Source organism: Pungitius pungitius, chromosome 5, assembly GCF_949316345.1.
Source record: "Pungitius pungitius chromosome 5, fPunPun2.1, whole genome shotgun sequence".
Lineage (NCBI taxonomy): Eukaryota > Metazoa > Chordata > Actinopteri > Perciformes > Gasterosteidae > Pungitius > Pungitius pungitius.
Window position 1 is genome coordinate 831,731 of NC_084904.1, and position 23,477 is coordinate 855,207.

The 23,477-nt window shown below is 42.8% G+C and overlaps 1 protein-coding gene across 3 annotated transcripts in view; it reads right to left on the bottom strand.

The window, feature by feature from the left end:
• Positions 1–6,084: 6,084 nt before the first annotated feature.
• bmpr1ba (bone morphogenetic protein receptor, type IBa) overlaps positions 6,085–23,477 on the bottom strand; it is a 45,199-nt gene continuing 27,806 nt past the window's right edge. For 2 of the 3 annotated variants that reach the window (XM_062562299.1, XM_062562300.1), the window contains exons 2-11: positions 21,772–22,130; positions 10,936–11,098; positions 10,733–10,832; positions 10,316–10,418; positions 9,765–9,861; positions 9,529–9,667; positions 9,201–9,393; positions 7,964–8,261; positions 7,396–7,822; positions 6,085–7,314 (exon numbers count right to left, since the gene is read on the bottom strand). In XM_062562299.1, the coding sequence (XP_062418283.1) occupies positions 7,189–7,314; positions 7,396–7,822; positions 7,964–8,261; positions 9,201–9,393; positions 9,529–9,667; positions 9,765–9,861; positions 10,316–10,418; positions 10,733–10,832; positions 10,936–11,098; positions 21,772–21,877 (1,752 nt within the window). In that variant the 5' untranslated portion in view covers positions 21,878–22,130 and the 3' untranslated portion in view covers positions 6,085–7,188. The remainder of the gene's footprint in view (positions 7,315–7,395; positions 7,823–7,963; positions 8,262–9,200; positions 9,394–9,528; positions 9,668–9,764; positions 9,862–10,315; positions 10,419–10,732; positions 10,833–10,935; positions 11,099–21,771; positions 22,131–23,477) is intronic. The other variant, XM_037483359.2, reaches the window with a different exon arrangement.

Sequence of the window (23,477 nt, forward strand, 5' to 3'; positions counted from 1 at the left end):
TGGGTTGAAATGAGGTCTAAGACCTCATTTCAACGTCTTTTCAACCGGCGAAAAAGTGCATGAAACATCAACGTGCTAGAAACGGGTAAATTTATTGATTATGTGTCATGTTGTAACGTAAGGTTGAAAGAGAGACGATAACATCATTAAGATTATCATAATAATGAATGAACTGGTCGGCGAAATTTGGTCTACGCAAAGACGTGATTTCAACGCATTTAAGATTTTTCTTAAAACCTCATGAATATGGAAATACAGAGTGTGTGTCTGTTACGCCGCCACCCCGGCTCGGGAGAGGAGATGGGGCGTAACAATATGCTTTAAGGACAAAATAATGCGGGCCGTTTCAAACATTAGTTGAAAACACGTAACTCTGATCACATCTGTAACGCGCATGCGCAAGTTCTTCCACCGGGGGCAGCGCGAGGGCAAGTGTGTCCGGGAGCAGAGCGACGTGAACGGGCTGATACAACCACGGCTACCGGCCCCAATACTCTGTAAGTACGTGAGTGTTTGAATGAAGCACACCTGGAACTATAACCAGTTATTTTACTTGTGCTGCCCACTCGATACGGGAAGGACTGTTATGTTATGTTTGGTAAGCTAGTTAGCGTTAGCGCAGATTGTTTGCTAGTTAGCACGCTAGCTTGGAGCATGCTAGCTCGGAGCATGCTAGCGTTCAACATGAACTGGACCAAAAGTAAACCTCATAGAGTATTCTCCGTGTGTTTGGTGTTGCTTATGCGTTAGGTTGTTGTTGTACCCATATCATATTATTGCCGTTCCCATTTCACGTAGAAAATACACGTTTTTAAAGCAACTAAACACAATTCAACAAGTTGTGGCCTGTAAACAAGCTAGCCAAAACATTGTAAGTTACTGCATGCTTTAAGCAACATTGTAAAGTATGGTACTGTATAATATACCTGGAAATGTTACTCCAGAAATGCCATAAATTGTTTATAATGTCAGTAACAAGTAAACAATCCATAAATAAGGGTTCTAAAACTCCTGCTACTGTTATCATTATTAGTCACTTTTTTATTACTGTCATAAACCCATATTACACACTTTGCCTTTTGTTCTTCCCTCCTCACAAGTTCCTGTGGATGGAGGTTACATCTGATGGAGTTTGTCCCTGCAGTTGTCCTCCCTTACACCTGGTGTACTACTCTGAATATTTTGATTAATTTCTGTCATAGGAATTGAACGTACTGTACATCTTTAAGTTGTTTTTTGGTGATGGTTTTGCGACAGGATGCTGCATGTTTACAGACTGTAAAGCTCCCTCAGGCTTATTTTTCATTTTGGGTTGAACAAAATAAAATTAATTGAATTGAATTAACTTGTTGACTAGAGGCATCTGAAACTGAGGGGTGTTCTGCACATTCTGCATCATTGAGTGATGATGAGGGAGACGGAGCTGATTTCAGGTATACGATCCGGATTCAAGTGACTCAGAGCCATATCTTGTTACAGAATCTGAAAATGAAGTGCCAATGATTCAGAAAAATGGTTTACAAACAGAAAATTCTAAACTAACTGGTTCATGTTGTTGCTCCACTTATAATTTCATAGTTTATTTTCACAAAATATAATTTATTTTTGTATTCTGTTTTGTATAGGAAAAGTGTTTAGTGTTATATTGATATGAATAAATAGAAATTAATCAAATTGTGTTGTCCTTGTTAAGGGCTGTTGACATGATTGACAACTGTCAACAGCTGACTGTGTGTAACTTGTACTTTTCCAGCGAGCAATTTCGCCGTTGAAAAGACGTTTAAAAGACGTCTATGACCCAACGTTGAAAAGACGTTGAAAATTGGTTTAAAAGTGAAAGTTGTTTCAACGTCTATTCGTAGACGTTGAAAAGACGTCTTTTCAACGTCGGGCGTAGACGTTTATTCAACGTCTTTTCAACCAAAAAATGTTCACTGGGACACGTCCCTGTCACTAATGCCAAATGCCCCAAATTTCTGTACTTTAAACCTGGGGGTTCAACCCTCAAGGGACATGGTGGCTCTTCCTAAATCCTTTTTTACTTTTGGGTAACTGACATTTATAAAAAATCATAATGGGATATTGCCCCAGAGACGGATTGGTGCATCTTGGAGGATCAACCATGCTATTCATCCTTTCTGCATTGGTAAAGGCACAAGTGAGTTGAATTTGAATGTAACAGAGAATTGGAGGGTGGATGCACTAAAAAGGGTAAACAAATCTACACCCTGTGCCAGACTGTCAGTTTAAGGTTGTCCACAGGATGCCCTGAAGTAGACAAACATGTGATTGTCTTGAAAAATGCCCTCAGAGGCTGTAATAAGTTTCATGTCAGTGTGACCACTGAATGAGACACATCTGCTCATCTTTACCGGCCTTCTCTCCCGTCAAAAAGGTGGAACCCTATAGGCTACGTAGCGTGGCTAATGAGTGCTAAAAGCTAAAGCAAAGCAATTAACACCAAATTCAATTCATCATTCAAAAGATTCTTCATCATTCTTGACAATGCCATCATAACTCAAGTGAACGCGCCTTGTGTTTCTGCATAACCCCTAGGGTTCACTTCTCTGAAACAACCAGTGGGGACAATGCCCCCACTACTACCTCCGCGGTAGTGTGCTCAAGACTTGGCAGGTGCGGGATTTGAACCCACGGGCGGCGCTTACAGAGGCTTTCGGCTCCTTCTTGCACCCCTACACTACCAGTCCTGGTCACAATTTGCCAACTTTGATTCTCCTATTTAACCTTGAGCATGTGAGTTTTACCTAAAAACTCTTTTTAAATGCTATTTCCACATCTGGGCTTGAACCCACAACCTTCAAGTGCAGTGCAGGGGCTTATGTCAGCAGCTCTTCCACTGTGCTACTTCACCACACACTAACCAACTCTTTGTTTGTTGTATTTAACCTGGAGGTTGCTACTCAAACCTGAAGTAAAGCCAAAGGCTGATACCCAAGACTGGGCTTGAACCCACAACCTTCAAATGCAGGGCAGGCTGGTGGCAGCAGCTCTTCCGTTGTGCTACTTCACTACACACTAATCAGCCCTTTGTTTGTTGTATTTAACCTTGAGATTTGCTAAACAAACCTGAAGTAAAGCCAACCTATAGAGTAAGGACAGTTGCTCCTCAGCTCTTGTGCTGCACTACCTCACAATGCACCAATTAAAATTTTGTTACTCGTATTTAACCTGGAGACTGCTACTCAAACTTCATTCAAAGCAGAAGTGATGTCTGCATGAAGGGGCTTGAACCCTCAACCTCAGACAGCAGGATGGAGCCTGCAGCGCTTCAGCTGGTCCCTTGTGCTATTTAAGCACATGACTCATTGTGTCCGTTTCTCATATTAGACCTTGGGATTGTTTACTAAACCTCAAAACTGTTTCAAAGTTTACAGTCTGAAGCCCTGACTGCAACCAAACCCTCCTTCTGAGAGAGCAGGTTTGAACTGAGGATCCTCAAAGTCATATAATGGCATTTCTAATAAAGCCCTAGTTGATTTCACTACTTTTATGCTGTGATCCTTATTTCCCTTTTTTCGACATGTGTGCTGATGCCCGCGTGTGAATTGAGAGGATCCATACCGACTCCCCTATGGAGCTAAACCAGTCTGATGGTCCTCCTCAGCTGAGTGGAGAATAAATCCCGGAAGAAATAAACACGTTTGACACGCGGCACCTTGAGGAGAGAGAATCAAATCCCAAATGTGGATCAGGAAGGTCAGCTTTGATTCCACTAGAGACTCCAGAACTCACAATGATTCACAGTGTCACTGTTTGTTTAATTTAAAATTAGGGCCGGGACTTTAGCGCGTTAATTACGATTAATTAATTACAATGTGAATTAAAATGAATTAATTACACAAAAAATAACACATTTATTTATAATAACATTTATAAATAACATTTTTTACGCATTTTTACACTTTTTGCACCGCGGAACGTTTCTCACTGGATGAGTTTCGGGGGGACCGATTATACTGGAGCACCAACTAGCGTCCATGACTTCAGACAACAACAAACCACAGTGAACATGAACGAAGAAGCTGACGAGACCGTGTCGGGTGGCCCCGTGAATGGGAAATCTTATTATAATAAACACACGGATGGAAGCGTCGATAAGAGCGTGTGCAACAAGGAATTCACATCGAGCCTCAAGTATCACCTCAACGCACAACAATTAGCAGCTAGCGTGGACGTTAGCCCCAATGGCGATTCTGGGGGGTGGCCTGGGGTGGCTGACTTCTGTTCAGCGGACGTTTGGCCACGCAGGTCACGTGACCCACGAGATGATTGCGCTGCACCTGCCGCTGCTCCGTGAAGCACGAGGACGGTCACAGTTTACTACAGCGACGACACAACAACGATAAAAACGCCGGAATCTGTCCATTGAGAGGTATGGTCATTTAATGTTTAGTTATATCGTTGTTCCCTCTGAATGTGTGGGAAAACTTTTATCTAGCACTAAGTAGCAGCTAAAAGTCAAACTGCACTAGCTGGCTAGCTTAGCAGCCTGCAAACCAAGTTAAGCGTTGAACGTTAGCATTTTATTTTTTTTAATTATTAGGATACCGCCATGAAATATGAAACGCTGTTTTCTGGACTGAAGACTGAGGGTGTTTGTTTTCAAATTCCTGACTTGCTGGGTCTGTCATAACCTCTACGTTGGGTCAGCACAAATGTAACGATGGTGACAAGGATTCCTTTAGGAGGACGATCTTCTACCCCATTGTGGACACCATACTTAGAGAGTTAGACACGCGCTTCTCCAAAGACAATTGTGAAATAATGAGAGGAATACAAGCTTTGGACCCCAAAAGCAGATGTTTCCTTCAAGAGGAAGCAGTCTTTCGCCTGGGAGACATTTATGAAAGTGACTCTGAAGATCTCAGTCATGAACTCCACCAGACAAGGAGGCTTTTGCAAAGGAAACAGCAAAGTGGAATGCCGAACTTGTCCGGTATTGTTGAACTTGCAGTGTTCCTTGAACCTCATAAGGATGTTTTTCACAAGCTTTTTCCTCTGTGCAAGATAGCCATAGCCCTCCAGCTTCTCAGCTCTTAAACTCATCAACAATGACAGATGACAGACTGAGCAACCTGGGTGTTCTCAGCATTGAGGCTAGAAGATCAAAGTCACTGGACATGGACAAATTTATTAAACTTTTTGCTACCAATCGCCAAAACAGGCAAATTCATCTGATAAGATGGATGAACCCAGAATGTGTCTAATGGTCTTGTTTTTGTGTTGTTAAGGTTTGCTTGGTTTTTGTTACAATAGTTTATGTATATGTAACGGATAGTATATAGGTTCTGTTAAATTGCTGCTTAAATGGGGTCAGCGCCGTCTACCATGGCCACCCCACACTAGCTTTGGGTCCCATCTTGGCCACCCCAGTAAAAATGTTCTGGATCAAAAAAATCCATGTGAAAAAAATTACTTCTCACTGTTCTCAGGTCAAATATTTATGCAATTAAAATGTGATTAATTTCGATTAATTAATTACAAAGCCTCTAATTAATTAGATTCATATTTTTAATCGTGTCCCGGCCCTTCAAAAATTCTACTCAACGATTTCCTTAACATGGAACTCGACCTGGCCTGGCAAAACTCCTTTTTCCTGAATTATTTATAAATAGTTTTAAAGGGAAAAGATGAATAATCTAAGCATATGCTTACTTGTATGACTAACAAAGACGATGCTTTAATGATGGACTTCCTTGTTCTTTTTTGGCTTTCATGTGGTCGGGCCGCCTTCACACAGGGAGGGCATGGAAGGACGCAACCACTGTTCCTCAAACTAAGGTGAATTCAGCGGGATTCTGCACATCGCCCTCAGACGCTGTGACGGTCAGTTGTGTTCTGATTTTGTGGTTTGTGCGATTGACTCTTCTAGTGTTGCATACTGTCATTTTAACTTGTCATAGTATCTAAAAAAGGCCAGAAAAAGCCATGAAAGATGCCATATATAAAAAGTATAAACCAGTAGTGTGTGTGGAAGGAAAGGTCATAGCATGGTATGTTGAACGTGATAATAATAGTGAGAATAATCACTATAGACGACAATGAAACAGTAAAATAGTCACAATTCAATTTATTTACGGTTTACAAATAGTTTGACAGTTGAGGGTTTCTTTTTCAGTTAAGGGTGAACATTAAAACGTAAACCACTGGCTGTATGTACTAATTTCAACCAACAATAAATCTGCTATCAATAAAGAACCAAATCAATGGGGGAATTGATAGTTTTTCATATTTACAGGTTCCAGGGGGTTTGATAGGTGTTTTTTTCCCACAATATTGTGTGCATGACTGTTGCATCTTAAGTTGACTAAAGCACAACAACTTGTGACACAATTAAACTAACACTGGCAAAAAATCCACACATTTACAGTAAATCACAACATAATCAAGCAAGAAGTTATCACTGCAGTTAGTGTGCAACGGTTTCTCTTCTTCTGTACCTACAGGTGGCCTCGCTCTGCTTCACCCGTCTCATTACCAGAAACACAGGAGCACGTAAGAGCCTCAATTCAGAATTTGTTTGGACATGTAAACTTTATTTTTCACTAAGGTTAGTTTTACATAGAAAATGAGCTTTTTTTCAACTTTCATATCCTTTCACAACTCAAAAATAGTTTTTACACTTTGAAAGCCTCAGGAGTAGACCTTTTTTTCTGCCACTTAGTGTCAGTCATTGTAAAATTAGTCAATTTGAGAATGACAAAAGTGTGTGTAGAACATAAAGGCAGTAGTGGGTTGACAGTGTTTTGATGGGAGGTAACGGGCTGCTTCAAAGCACATCGATTGGACCTCGGTCTACAGGCATGGAAGCTTTCATAGAAAGCAGTGATACAAGTATTTCACTCACTGATCAGTAGCTTGTTTGCGTTTTTCTGCAGCTACAGTGCCAATTTAAACTCAATCATGTTTGAGTTAGTTTGAAATGAGAGCGTTGCATCTTCTCTGATGGACACAACGCGGGGCCACGAGGGGCCAGATTGTTTTGATCCGTTTTAGTTACAGTTGTACAACCATCGGAGGCCTGAAAAACACATTTTCCAGGGACGTGACCTGTGGGCGTCATGTGTGTAGAGTGTGCAATCCGGAGCATCTTCTACTGGGGATCTTGCTCCACGACCCGCCTTCTGTTCCCAGGAAAAAGGATGGTGTGGTCGCTAATGCGCCGGCTCACAGCTTAATGTCTTGCGATTCTGACATCTTGGCGAGTGTCTTTTTGAGCCGAAGGGCTGTGAGGCGGTTGGCCGGGTTGTGGGCCCAGGATTCTGTCATCAGCTTCCCCATCTGCCTCAAACACTGAGGAGATAAAACATTCACGTTAGGGAGGTCTGCAAGTCATGTACGCGTGTATATGTGGCCTATTGCCGCGTATTTTACCTCATCGCTGGTCCATCGATTTGGGAAGGAGGGCCGTAGTCTCTTGATGCAGACCACCTCTCTCATGTCTTCATAGGAAGGGTCCGTAGGAACCAACTCGTGGTACGGCAACTGGTACTCTTCAAGAATCCCTTCAACCAATACATAGAAAACACAGGCTCTGTCAATGTGACAAAATCTCCAAAAAACGACACGTTTGTGTAAGTGACTTTCAGAAGGTGTTTGTAAAAAAAATAAAAAATAAACTCTACCTCCTGAAACACAACGACGGGCGATCTCCCAGAGAATGAGCCCAAAGCTGTACATGTCGGCCATTAGGTACGACTTCAATTTACTTCTGTCCAAAGTCTCTTCCAGGACCTCCGGAGGCATGTAGCGCTTCGTACCCACTCTAGTGTTGTGAGGAATGTCTACCTCATTGGTGTCACTGCAAAGGTCAAAGTGCAAATGTTAACACATTTATAAGATATGAACGTCACTTGATCCATAAATACATGATGCTTTGGATTAAGACGGAATCTTGCAAAACATGGATTTAAATAAGGAAGGTGAACATTTGATAAAGTACCTGATGAACTTGACCGACAGCCCAAGGTCAGCTATACAGCAGGTGCCGTTTCTTTTCACCAGTATGTTCTTACTCTTCAGGTCCCTGTGAGCGATGGACGGTTTGGCCTGGGTGCCTATGATCCCGTTGTGCAGGTGACAGAGGCCTCTGACAGAGGAGTAGGCGAGTCGCAGCATGGCTTTGTTGTCTAGAGTAGTTGATTTCAGGTAATCGTACAAAGAGCCATTTTCATGGTAGTCCGTGATTAGGTACAGTTGGGTCCAGGAGCCGGTTCCTTTAATGTCAGCAGCTATAAAACCTGTGAACATACACACAGTTAAGAGTTTCTGCTTTGTTCAATATTAAGCTCTGGTTTAACTGCACCACAGTCCTTGTTTACCTGAAATGTGCACTTTATCATTTTATTTTGTACCGCCCTGTTTGCCAGTCAGATAAAACAAGCCAATCCACTTTTTCATGTTGAAGAGCATTAAAAAGAAATTACATAAATGTTAATCGTGATTAAATAATGTAATGGAAATGCTGAAAAATCTCTACATACATGCTTCTTACTACTAAATTAATTAGTGCATGACATCAACTACTAAAGTGAGTCTGTCTTTACTAAATGTTAAGAAAGTGATATTTTGCCCCACTACTTAATGCTATGCAACCTGTAGTGTTTAATTATACAAGTCTTCTTTATAATGTGTTGGGTTTTATGGTCTCTTGGCTGTAATTGATTTGTTTTGCCAGTGAGTGCAGGGCAGCAGAGTTAATGATGTTCAACTGTTAATTTTGCGGTCACCTCTAGATTCACAAGTTCATCCAACATTCAGGGTTGTTTTGTATAACTGATACTAAATAAAAACGACTTTATTACTTTCCCTTCAAATTCCCGTTGGACTCTTTGTTAACTTGCACCCCGAGTTTTCAATGATTGATTTGAAAGACAATATTGAATTAAAACTAGAAAATGCGTTGGAATGCAGAAAGCTGAAATTAATTTCAAAAAGTTACAGAAATGAAACAAACTGAAATTATTCTAAACGTTGCTGAAAGACTAGAAAAAGCTGAAAATACATATTCCAACTAATAAAAGTAATACGTTGAATAAAGATCCAAAGAACAATACTTGGAATGTATCAATGGATTTGAACAAATAGATTGAGAGAAGGTTGCATTGTATCTAAATAGATATGAATAGAGATCAGTAACAAGGGGAAGGAAAAGACACAAAGACAGGAATCAGTCTTACCCAGTATGTTCTCATGTCTCATTAGGACGGTTTGGTAAATCTCAGTCTCCCTGAACCAACTGGCCTCCTCAGTGGTAGTGAAGACTTTAACGGCCACTTTTTCTCCTCTCCATCTGCCCATCCACACCTCTCCGTACCTCCCCTTGCCGATCTGCTTCACCATATGGATCTGCTTGGCTATCGTTCGCTGCACCTAAAGAGAAGCCAAAGATGGATAAAGGGGTTGGTTTTAGCATATGTAGCTCCTTACATGTCGAGAGGAACCTGGGAGCAGGTTTTGTGGTCCTCGGATGGAAATGAGACCTCGGCTGCAACATGAGCGTCTCACCAACAGAGGGAGCCCCGAGCCTGAGCCAGAGCTTTGCGACTGCTCTATCAGGTCCCTCAGAGATTCTCCAGGGGGGATGTAGGTCTCGTCCTGCTTCAGACCAATACTGTAGCGCGGGCGAGACTCCTGGCGCCTATACCTGGAAAAAAGACAATTATTAGGCGTTCCTTGTTACAAAAGAAGACCAAAAAGTACCACATGGGATACAAACTCTACGAAATATGCACCGTAATCACCTGAAGTAGCAGAAGACGCTAATGACAGCCAGTATAACGCTGCACACAATGACGGAGATCGTCAAGGCCACGTTGTGGATCTTTCCATCTACATAGACTGGAGAAGGGAGGATGAAAAGGTGAAAAGAAACGTATGCAAAGCAGCAAGAGAACTTAAATCAAAGCCTGTAAAAAAACGTAACTTCTAAGGGAAATAATACAAAGAAATCATTCCTACAAGTCACTTGAATCAACCATCGTCCGGTAAAAAGCACAAATAATATTGCACTCATGAGGAAGCCCTCAGCCGAGTCAATGGATTCTCATCCTGATCCTCCATGATAGGCTTTCAGATCTCGACACGCAGCATCTTTTGCAAGCTGCAGGACAGTTTGACCGTAACTCCTGCCGTCTCCCCCATCTACGCCATCTTTAGCTCTCTGACAAAGTCATAATATCTTTATCTCTGAATCCCGTAACACCCTCCTTCACAGTTCTCTGACCTGTCAGCTGTGTTACATGGGCAAGAAAGAGTTGTGGACGGATGAGACAAGAGAGGCAGAAAAACCTACGAGGTGGTTTGAGTGGCGGCAGTATAGGATGCAGGTTTTTGTTACAGTAATCCTCGTCCGTGCAGCACTCCAGTGACCTCCGTTGACGAGAGTTCCCCATCTCCTGCAAGACACACAAGGCAGCTTTGGTTTCCTCTTTTCGTTTCCGTTGTTGATTAAACTGTTGAATTTATTTTATTGGTTTTGTTACTACTTGGCTCCTCATGGTGTGATAGATTTTTTTTTAATAATAATAATTTAATTTAAAATAATTATTATTTTATTATAAAAAAATGGTGTTTTACAATCTAATAAATAAAACAGAAAGATTTAGTTGACAGAAAAATCTAGTAACTGCTTTACATTTAATTTTGTTGAAAATGAGTTACATAAAGTGGGTAAACATAGGTAGGTTACAAAAGCGAAAGGTGCACTCACCCTACACTGAAACTCTGACCCCCGGAGGCCGAGGCATCCCGCGGTTTGGACCGCCACGCCTCCGTCGTCCTCCACCATCGTGAAACAGTAGCCATCAGTCCTGCAAAACATGCACAGTGAGTAAAGCAACCAGTGAGACTGGATCACGCACAAACATGTAGGTTGGGTTGGTTGTTTTATCGTTAATCCAATCCTTACGGTACCTGCATGTATTATTGGTTGAGTCTTCGGGGCAGTGGTGGTAGCAGTGACACCACAATAGTCGTTGGAGGGACAGAGAAGGAGCTGCGCTGCCACTGGTCTCCTTCCCACTCTCCCCTGACTCCTTACTGGATGCTCTCTGTAGCATACTGTCCAATATATTGCCTATAACAAAAAATAGAAAATAGGAGGCATTTGATTTTGAGTGAAAGAGGAAAAACTGTTGAAACCACATACATTTAAACAGAGGAAAACCCACCAGTAGAGCCAGGAACAGGTTTTGCATCATTGATGCCAACACGCATTCATTTGGGTTCATGCTACTAGAGGATGTTTAGACTTGAGAATCTCTGCCAAATAGAAAATAGCCCCACTAAATTTGTAAAAATATCATTAAGATTTTAAGTATGCAGTAAGCATTCAGGCATCCATCCTCAGAGTTTAATATCTTTACTCCCCCAATCTCTTCTGTGCTGGCAGATGCTTGCAGGGAGTGACGAGGTCAGAGGAAAGATGGCAAATATCGACTCTGCGCGTACTTGGCTGGATTCACATGATGGATCCAAACCTTGACATGAGCCAGCAGACTGAAGTGAAATGATCTAACGTACCATTGTGAATCCACTAAGATTCACATACATAACCCACAATAAAAAAGGATGACAGCTAAATGTAGTATGACTACACTTTAATTAATCTTAAAACATATTTCATGGAATAGTATTATAAGTTTAAAAACTATTATGAACCAGCTTTTGGTGGCATCTATTGTGGTGTGATTAATGAAACCAACTAAACAGGAAGCGATAAGGGCTCATAGTCTCTTTGGGTAGAGAGCTCTGAAACAAGATTGCATTGGGCAAAACTTGAAAATGTGCTATATATTCCAGAGCGGTCTGACAAACGTCAGATAACGGGTGTAGTATCTTCTCTTTCATCTGAACTTGGCCGTCTTTCACAAAACATCAAAGGACTTCCTGTAAGGATTAAACGCTTGAAGCTCCCTTGTAGGTGGAACCATGCAGACACTAATGCACACCAGCATTACTACAACACACTGAGGCCAAAAGATAAATGCACATGTGCTTCACAAATGTCCCTAATATCTTATGTGCTCTGTTGTCAATGTGCTGAAATTGTTTTGACTGACATTCTGGAATCTGTACTCACAAAAAAGCATTACAACTCTAAGTGATGCTGACTAAGGCTCAAAGGAAAGAAAGGCACAGCTAACGCTAATAGAAATGTGTTAAATACGGCTCATTTTGTTACTCCTTGATCAAACTTCCATTATTATCAAGTAGCAAAAGATGTTCAATGCAGGTTCCTGCTTGTTCATCGTATTTATATCGATACTAAATCATTCTATAATTTTGACGTTAATAGTCCATTTCCTTTGTGTTTCTGTCAGTGAGACATGTGTAGTAATAAAATTACATTGTACATTGTCTCAAAGTTAAAGTTCTTCCTCTTCATAAATCCTGTTTTTCAAACACAAAAAGACATCTCTGTTGCACACGCTGATGGGATGTTGACCATCCAGGGAGAGAGGCACCGTGGAGTTTAAAGGGGTCACACTAACAATCGGCCGAGTGGAGAGAAAGGGAGCGAGGAAGAGTAGGGGGGGGGGGGGGGGGGGAAGAAAAGGGAATTAACAAACAAGAAGTGACAGAGCTGCGGGGAACTGGTGGCCAGTTTAGCAGCACACAGAGGGGACTGAGCAGAGGCCACTGGCCTTTTCCACCCTTTCTGTCACTCTCCCCCCTCCCTGCCATCACTTACTCCGTCCTGCTCCCAAATACGTATTCCCTTTGTGTCTCCCCCCCGGTGCCAACCTCCCACATTTCTTCTTTGTCCCATATCGCTTTCTTTAGCCCATTTCTGCGGCTCTACAATTTATTCTCAAATCTCAACAGCTTGTGGAACCCCCTCCTGCCCAGATCTCTCCTGCTCTTCTCATCTCCCACTTCCTTTGCCCTTTCCTCACTCTGTGGGTCCACTGGACAGTCATGTGAGGTGCTGCTGTGCTGTTGACAAAACACAAAGCCTTTCACATCCATCCTGCACCTGGGATCCCTGGCTACTGCTTTGTGTGTGAGGGGGAGGAGGGGGGGGGGGGGGGGGGGGTTGTGCGTATGCATGCGTGTGTGTGTGTGTGCAGGCATGTGAGAAAGAGTGGAGCAAGATAAAAAAGGACAGACAATAAGAAAAGGCACAGCCGGGCGATACACATGGCGGCTTCAACGCTATCGATGTACAATTCTGACTTCAGGCATCTTCGTTCTTTTTTGCTGTGGATTCTCTGCATATTTGTCGTCGTCCTCTACCGATGAGTACCAACTTCCGTGGATACATATACTGCTCCTGAGCTAACGGGTTGTTTTTCTGTGAGCCTGTCCCATCTGTCTGGGGGAGGGAGAGTGACCAAGGTCAAATATTCAGCTGTTTCAAAAGAGCCAGAAAGCTCTGCTCTTGGATGTTCTCAAATATTATCTTCAAGCAAAAAGAAGATTGCCTCCATCTATATGAAAATTATTTTTGCAGCAAGCAGGAGAGTGAAATCAAACAAGGAAGCTTTCCGTAGTATAGTGCATTATTTTGAAGACGGGAGAAATCAGAAAATATCGCCCCTGAGGTCCGGCAGCCCCTCAAAAAAACAACTAAAATGACCAATGGGGATCCAGTCTGAACCTCACTAAGTACCACAAATGATCCAAAATGGGCCGTATTTCCAGTCACTTCAGCCTCTACATAATGGCATCAGGCTGTGTGAGCTGTTAGGTCTCCACCACAGGCGTTTTTCACAATTAAATTCACAATTAACAACCACGGACCAACAAACCCCCCCCAGAAGCTAAAAGGATTCTTTTCAACAAACTGAAAACAAACAAAAGAAAAGAAGAAGAAAGATATTAGGACAGACGTAGGGGAGAAGAGTGGAGAGGAGGGGGGAGGGATATTGTGCATTTGATGGCGAGATGAGATTTTTAGACATATATATATATATATATATATGAGAGCAAGAGAGAGAACATTCATTAGTTTTCGTGGCCATGTCAAACAAGGCCTACCAGAGAAGCCCTTCCATCGGGCCCATGTAAACACTGCCCACCTCCTCCTTACACTTAAGACACACTTATTCGACAAACCCACTCCCCTCCTGCCCCCCCTTCTTCCCTCTAAGCAGTAGTTCATCTTCGTGGTGTTTGACAGTGGCGTCGGTACAGTGTAAGAAGCATCAGAAGGGTTTTACTCATGCTCCCCCCCCTGTGTGTGTGTGTGTGGACTTCCATGTGCCCGGTCTTATCTCCATGTTCTTCTTCCTGTCAATGCTGAGATGAGCTGAGCCATCCCACATGTGCAGGAATGTCTTAATGAAGCCCACTTTGAGATCTGAACCCTGGGAAGCAGAGGTTGTTTCTCAAACTGTTTTGGGTTGAACTTACTTTCAAAAGAAATCCACCTTTGTGTTTTTCTTCTTCTGACTTTTTAACAACCCCGTCCTTCTTCACTATGCATCCACACCTCAAAATCTCAGAGGAATCCTGAATTAAAAGTTTAAAATGGACACACACAAAAATGGGAAAATTACTGTAATAATAGATAAATAAATAATGAAATGTTTTAAACTAATCAATGAATTTTAGATCAAACAAATGTGACAATAAGGCTGTAAAAAAAGCATTTTACGAGTCCAATAAGCTCTGCTACCAGAGTTGAAACCGACCACCAAGTAGCCAATCACAAGACACAGCAGTGATGTCATGTGGCTTTGACGGAACAGAGCTTTTGAGATGCTTTCTTTAGCCAAAACAGTTAGTGGCATGTTGTGAGAAGCTGTTGGACTGCATTCAGCCTTCCTATCCGGCAACACAACAACATCATCAACAGCTCTTCAAACATTCCTTCATTTGTCACAGCGATGAATGACGCAGTAATGAGCCAGTGCCCGGCTCTGGTTGTACAGCTGTCATCTACCAGCTTTATGTTGAGACCATACGGGTATGTCGATGTGTGTGTGTGTGTGTCTGTGTGTGTCCTTTCATGAGGGTGAGTGACAGTTACACAAGGATTCAAGAACACAGAGTTCATTCCAGAAGCTTTGGAATACAAGGAAATGATGAAATGGTCCTTCAAGAAGGTATGAAAGAGACCAGCTGGTCTCTTCATCAAAAGCTATTTCTCAAGGCCATCTACGAAGCTCCTACTCATCACAAGACAGCTTGTAACATTTCAAAGACACGGGGCATCCAGCTACGGCTCTCTAAGTCCGATACCATGGTTACGTTCTGGCTTCCTTCTGATTGGACTACATGCTACCATCGGATTTGTCAGGGGCGAAACCAAATGAAAGCCACCCTGAGCAGATAATAGAATTATCAGATCCAGAAAACTCCCTCTCTTCATCAAATGAATAAATAATTACATTTTTTTGTAAGATTGTCTTTGATTTCTTCATTGACAGTGTTGAAATGGGGGAGAGAGAAGGGTGTAACATTGAAACAAAGGTTTCAAGGCCTGGAACTGCTCAGCAAACAAGGAACATTTACTCATAGTTTCACTCTATTGTACTTTCTACAGCTCTTAAATATAAAATGGTTATTACTGCAAAGAATTGTCTTAAAAAGCCATATCATCCACCATGAATAAAAACTATTGAAATAGAAACCAGACATTTAAAAAGAATGAACTATTAGAATGGCTGGCTCATAAAAGTATTTACTTTAGATCAACATCAGCATCTCAGAATATAAACAAAGATTTAAAATGTCCTACATTTTTTAATCAATCCCTATGTGAGAGAGTCTTTAAAGGCCAAGAAGGAGGCTTTGTTTTTTTTTAAATATATTTCACCTTGGCTTGACATCTTTACATCTGTCCCAGTATGTCAGAAAAGTACCTTGTGTCCTGAATCCACAATAAAACACTCAACATCTGCATGAACTGCGGTGACTGTGACAATTACTACAAATTAACTGCAAATGGACTTTTACCAATTTCTTCTATTGGTGGTTTTAGCCTTTTTCTTTATCCTGCTTTTATCCTTCTAAATGCGCACACACACACACACACACACACACACACACACACACACACACACACACACACACACACACACACACACACACACACACACACACACACACACACACACACACACACACACACACACACACACACACACACACACACACACACACACACCAAGATATCTAATGCAGCACGTATTTGAATGCCGTGAAAACTAATTAAAAATAAATGAACAAAGTCTTTATAATGGTCTGACAGACTCTTATCTGAAAGAATATTAATTACCTCCTTACACATGAACAATAAAATTTGTTTTTGTGACTGACGATTGCATTCATGTGCATACACCAATAAGTATTAGGTTCCAGCGTGCACAGCCAACATGCTATTCCTGGGATATCCTCATGTGACCCATTGTTCCATCATGGAAGTATGCAAAAATCACGTCTATGAACTGATACTGAACAACAGCTATGCACCCGCCAAGTCAAGCGCTGGCCATGGCAAATAAAACAGCACAAGTTTAGAATTCCAAACTGTGGATATAAGAGAGTGGTTAAAAACACATAGATGTAGTGGTACTTTGCAATGATTTGCTGCTAGAAACAAGGCAGCACCCAGAAGTGAAGTCATGGCATTAAATGTGTGTAGTTGTTGCTCTAAATGGTTGAAACCTTGAGCAGACCATCCACACTGAACTCAAACGATAGAGTGTTACTGTGTGGCTCCGACACACGACACGCACATGAAAAGTGGTTCAACTAAAGACTCCACTGAGACGTTCAACCCGCCCGCCCACACAAACACACACACACACACACACAATCTCACTGCAACACGCGTCATCGCCACAGATGACAATTGTTTGTCCGACTGATAAATGGGACGTGGGAATTGTTGATGTCCGCCACTGAGAATGAGAAGACATCCGAGTGTAGGTGAGGGGCTTGCTGTGTGCTTGGAGCGAGTGAGCACTGTGTGCATAGTTTTTGTGTGTGTGTGTGTGTGTGTGGAGGGATGGAGTGAGGGTTGACGGTGTTCACATTACAGCTGCCATGTGTTTATTTCCCAGTGTTCTGGTCTGTGGCGTCTCGGGGCTCAAACAATCACTTTCCATCCATTTAGAGCCATTCAGCGCGTGTGTGCGTTTGTGTGTGTGTATACACAATGTGTGTATGCATGTACTGTGTGTATGCACTGTGGGAGGACATTAGTGCCTTTCGTATTAATGGGTGGATACTGTGTGAAATGTTAACATTAGTGTGTATTCATCAAACATCCACGACGAGAACACATCGCTGCACGTATAGGTGTGTGTGTGTGTGTGTGTGTGTGTGTGTGTGTGTCCCTGGTGTGTTTCACAGCCTGTTTACAGTTGTATGCGTCCCCCTGTCTACTCCGTGTGATTAGCTTCCCATTAACCAAGTCACATATCACCCATCAGTGGCTCCAGGCCTCCTCTGTACTATCTCACTGGACAAACACGCTGTCGGCAACGCGCACACGCGACATCCCATCTCCACTCCCATGGATACTTATCACAGCGTGTGATGGTCGTCTGCATCGCAAAGCCATTTGGTTCAATCCTGAAAACCACAGAGGACCCTGAATTACAGCCTGTGGCTTTGTTCGTTTGTTCCCCACCACATTAAGAGTATCTGGTCCATTCACTCTCTCACTGTGCTCTAATTCATCACACCTCTGGAGGTAGGGACATTTGTTTCAGACACGTGTTTAACTTGGGCCTGATTTAAGTGTTGAGTGGAGGATACAAATCAGAGGAAGAATCCTGAATATTGTTGACATTTATTGAATGACTCGTGGAAGATTTCACTTCTCTGTCTCTCTTTGCCCAATTACCCTTCCATAGACCCAAAATTGTCAGTGGGTGGAAGGGTGGGTATTAAGGAGGGGGGGTGCAAATGCATGGAAACCCTAAGCCCTCACAGTCCTAGTGCTCACCTGTTATCTGTCCATCATTGCTTCATGTTGCACTGTACGTTCAGCTCGATCCCACCAGTGACCACAACTACTTACTATTTAACAACAATAGTGTCCTAAATTAGCTCCAGCTGGAGGAATAAGTCAATCTTTAATAATTTAAATCCGATCAAATTTAAATCAATTTCTCTTGGAATTGATCAGGTTCACATTTTTTATAAACTACTGTTTCTATGAAGTATACTGCTCGAATAAAACAGGTACACTGTAGACAAATCCTCACGTTCAAAGTGGAAACAAATAACAAAGATTGTTTTGGTACTTATAAACATTGTCCAAATGATTTGTTGCAGCTCTGCATTGGACCAGGCGTAACGTTTCATTTCCATCCGGGTGACATTTTTCCACCGCAGCTGGAGCCAATAAATACCTGCGACTACTGCAGAGTCATTTGTCCCAGGAATGAATGCCAATGGTTACCTTTCCCACTGAAGAAAAATACCAGATGTTAGGGAGTGGTAGTGGGTTTTCTGTCCAGTGGGAGAGGGGCTTTACACACACACACACACACACACACACACACACACACACACACACACACACACACACACACACACACACACACACACACACACACACACACACACACACACACACACACACACACACACACACACACACACACACACACACACACACACACACACACACACACACACACACACACACACCTCCAGCTGTGTCTTAAGAAGTCAGGGCCAGACCGGTAATCTTACTGGGATAGAAGTTACTGGATCTGTATCCATTACAGGATGTAATACTCCTCAATCCAAAACTCTCCTCGCTTCCCCGTACCTTCGACCTTTTGGAGGTCATTTCAAGATCACTTTTTTTTTTTTTTTCCCCTCGCACACACAACCGTGGGCTGTGTGAAATATCACGTATCACAGACCCATATATATGTCACTGCTTTGTCACTGAACCCTTATATGTTGAATTCCTGCCACTAGTGTAGACTTTTCTGGTCCCGCCTGGTTAACCTTCACCCGCACAGACCCGCACTAAAGAAGAAGGGGGGAGACTAGGATTTCTGGCCCCAGCTGTGTTAACAAAGTCACTTCAGATGTTACAAAGGCAAAAGAATAAAAGGCCAAATCTAAGGTGTGAGTTTACCTCAGGACACCAACCGTTTGTTTTCATCATTCTGTCAGCTTTGAGGCTGGAGAGCAGAAACACGCCCTTAGCGCTCACACCTTCTGCTTCTCTTTGCTCTAAACGGATTGTTCTTACTTACTAGAAATGTCCCATTCAACTTGGTCAGAGTCTCCCTGAGTGCTCAGAGTGGATCCTTCCCGTGTGCCCGTGATGAAAGTCACCAATTTCATTACGGTGGACGATAGATGCAAAAAAAGGTTGCAGCATGTCTTGTACGTCACCTGGAACGCCTCTTTAACACAACTTCAGGTAGATATGTCCAACAACTGCGTAGTAGCTGACATAATGGAGCAAGTGTTCAGTGACTCACGGAGAGAGAAGGATGCAGCACACACAACTTTGGCAACAACTTCATGAAACCTAAAAACAGATCCCTGTTGGAGGCGACCTGTGGAGAGCACGGCACATTCTCTGGAGTCAGAAAACACAAACAACACGTGGGAAGCGATTACTTTGGCCTCTAAACAGGGTGGCTATGTTAATTCCGTTAAAGCCAAACCTGGAGTAGCGCAGAGGGCCACATGGTCTCATTAGCAAGCAGCGACAAAAGCAAAGCAACTGGCGAAGCTTTGACTGTGAAAACTGATACAGCGGTGCTTATTTCCACCAAGGACAATGAAATGTAAGCTATCACGCTCACTCCACACTTCTCAGAACTCACGTTGAAGGCTGCAGTCTGGCGTGGGTGGAAGGTCACAGAATATCTGTGTGTGTGTGTGTGATTTTTAAAGCGTGCATAACGTGTCCACATTCCAAACGGCCCTCGTTTCTCCCTCAACTGTAATGAACACGTCAATTTGTTTGAGACAACGGCGTGGACAAGCCGTCGGGCCGAGTGTGTCTCCATGATGTCTCCAGCTCACCTGCGGCTCTCGGAGGAGACGACACCGGCTGACCAAGTCTACCACCCTGCTGCTTCAGAGTTTCAAGAAAAAGGGAGAATAAAGCGCAAAAAAGACCCAGAAGGAGAAAGCGAGGGACTGAAAGTCCTGATACGTATCCTTTTTCTCTCCCTGCTTCATCTCTTTTGACATATATGTTGTTCAGAACACAAATAACGTCCCTCTCACGGTTGAATCTATTGTCGTGATGATCAATCATCTGTATGTCAACAACTGAATGAGCCTGTTGCTGGGCCAATCAATCAACTGTGCGTTAATAAGTGAGGCAGTTGCAAACGTGCCTCGGGGCAAAATGCTATTTGAATATAGTGTTAACTACAAGGAACTGCTTGAGCACACCTGATTTGACTTGAATGACTCAAGCGGGTACATTCTCCAGTTTTCATGGAAACAGAAACAGAAAGCATCCAAGACGAAGATGTTTTATGTCTTTGTTCACAGTGTGTGAATTTTGAGGGATGCTCTCAGCCAAAATAATTATGCTTTTTGATTATACAGAGCGAGGGCAGATCTCGCATTCATCTGGGAAATACTGGAGCACTCAGAACAAATTCATGTTTTCCGTCAGTATTCAACTCCGATGGGAAATGTTTAAATCAACTGAAACGTTACATTTCTCAACAGCTTACAGCAAACTGCACTTACGGAGATTTATTAGATGTCCCATTTGCAGCTGTAATACAATAAATAACAGACATTTAAAACATAAATACAGATAAACATTTTACTAATATAATATAAACTTCAAATTAAGAAGAAGAACTTTGTCAGATTTCCCGTTTGTCTTCTTTGGCACCAGTTTCTCTGCTTCTTTGAAAAAGCAGTCGGTTGAAATGAGCGTGAGGCACAATGGGGGGGAATGTTGTGTCTGACTCCATCTGTACCTTCACCCACGGCATTCCAAATACCTCAGTTTTAAATGATAAAACAGAATCTGCGAGCAAAGAGAACAATGGAAGAAGAAGAGAGAGTAACACAGCATGGACCCCATAGGGGAGCCAACTCAGCCTGTGACAATGACAGGAAAGATGGACGAGAAAGAGGGGGGGGGGGTGACGTGCAGCCAGAGGTCACAGGATGACCCCAGCACTCCAAGAATAAGGTATTTAAATGACTTTAAATAGAGCCAAAATAAAGAGAGAAAGAAAAGAAAAACATACACGGCCACCGCTTCTAACAATTCATCGTACGTACGTACGTTTGAATTCTATCAATACTGGCTTTTAATCAAAATAATCGACTGACCTGCTGTGCCGTTGATAAACCTACGTGCTGGAAAAACAACAGATGAAGAGCTTCAGACCTTGATGACACATGACAGCATTAAACACAGCAGACTATTAAATCTGACACTCTCTCCAACACCTCGCCGAACACACGCCAGACACCAAACATGGTCACAGACAAAGCGGGACGTGATGAGGCCGACGGTAACAATGTTGGTCCAAGGAAATTTTTTTGCATGGTCGGTTATAATATATTTTTTAAATATTCACATCCTACGTTTCGGGTCATGTCAGTCGCTTTGAGGCAGAGTTCTAAAACTGACTGTCATCACGAGTCGCTTGAAGACACTGCACAGAACAGGTTTTAGCTGCAGCTTTCGAAAGTAAGTTTCAAGACGTGAACACGCAGGGCAAAGGGCACAAGAAACACCAACATGGTCTGCTGTGAGGAGATGGATTACTCACAGAACAACAATCACACATTGCGTTTAAAAAAACCAAAAAGGTTTTTGCAGAAACTCACCCTGTGCTTGAGTGTGAAGACAGAAGAGTCCGAGCAACAGCAGAGGACTCCGGCTGCAGAGGCAGAGGGTGAGACAGCGCTTCAGCCTGTCTCCCTGCACTGGCATGGTAAGAGTGTGTTGCTCCTCTCTTCAGCCCAGTGCAACCCCGACCGGGTCCTCCACCAACGCTCTGCCTCTCCCTCCGAGGGCGAGTGTGTGAGGGCCAGTGAGAGCGGCCGGGAGGAGGAGTGCCGGGTATGCGAGCTCCTGTATGTGAGCGCGTTGGTCCGCCACAACGTGAGAAAGTCCACACCAGGCACACAAAACACACCGGCAATGGCAGCAGATCGTCCTCCAACCCAGACTGACAGTAGCAACCCTGTTGAGAGAGAGGGAGACAGAGAGAGAGAGAGAGAGAAGGGGGAGTTAACTTCACTTGGCAAGTAGGGAGGGCTGACCTGATCACACACACACACACACACAGGATATGAGTGGGAAGAAAAAAACGGGGGCAGGGAGCAGACAGGAGCTAGATGGGGTTTAGTAAAAAGGAGAAGGAGGGGTATTGAAAAAAAAAACAGCAGGATTTGGGGGATTCGGTGCCTATATTACTATGAATATTGTGAAACAATATGAATAAGACACAAAACCGCCAATCGCATTTCTTTGGTTGTTGGGGTCTGGATGTGTGTTCATGCGTTTTGAGGTTTGGACGTTCAGCCACTGAATGAGAAGCTCTTTTCCAGAGCAGCAGCCCAAGTGGCAAAGTTCATTCATTACAAGCAATGATTTCAAATCTGCTAAAACAAAGAGGATTTTTGTTTTGAAATAAGAGAAGTCTGAATGAGAGAAGACGTGTCTTACAAAGAATGACCTGTACCAACAGTTTATATTACCAGTTGAAATATTCTTGATTGAGATAAAGGTGTTTTGACAAAATAAAACACATGTGGTAATACAGTTCATGGATCCCAGTAAAATCTTTGATCTGTTAAGACGTCGGGTAGCTGGAAAAGACACTTTAAAGGACATCACCCTTGCCCAAAGCTTATATGGTTATTCTAATGAATGAATGAATGAGACAATATAATAGAATATTTCCTTTTCAGAGCTATCCTCTTGCCTGGAAGGCATGTGTATAGAACTGTGTGTGCTGGGGACACTTTGCTATTAGTCGAAAAAGCCCCACATAAAAATGCTGAGTTTAAAGTTTTGAGGTTAAATATGGGGGGCAAAGGTTTTTTGTTTTCTTTCTCACACCGGTTCATGTTGTTCATTAGCGACAAACAATAAGCCGCCGGGCTCCCTCCATCATCAATGAGAGGGAAAAAATCACTCGCAAAACAAACAGTTCGGCCCTATTCTTCTTCCTTCTCCATTCATCTCCTCCTCCTCCTCCTCCTCGGAGCCCCTTTCCCACAGGGACCTCAACACGGACACTGACGGGAGCGCCGGGTCCGTGTCACGTGGAAACCAGATCCAGATGCAGTACATCGCCGTTTCCAGCAAAGCAGCTACCGATATTTAGCACATTTCTAGATTTGAGGACAAGATGGATGGAGGGAGTCACCAATAAAAATAAAAAAATACAGTAGCCTCAGTCTTGGTAGGTTAACAATAAAAATGATTTGTAAATATCAGGCACCTGTATTTTTCTGCTGATTCAGCCATCATCCAAACACTCGGGGACTTGAGCACTCTTTGGTTCTACAGAAGTTACCAACGT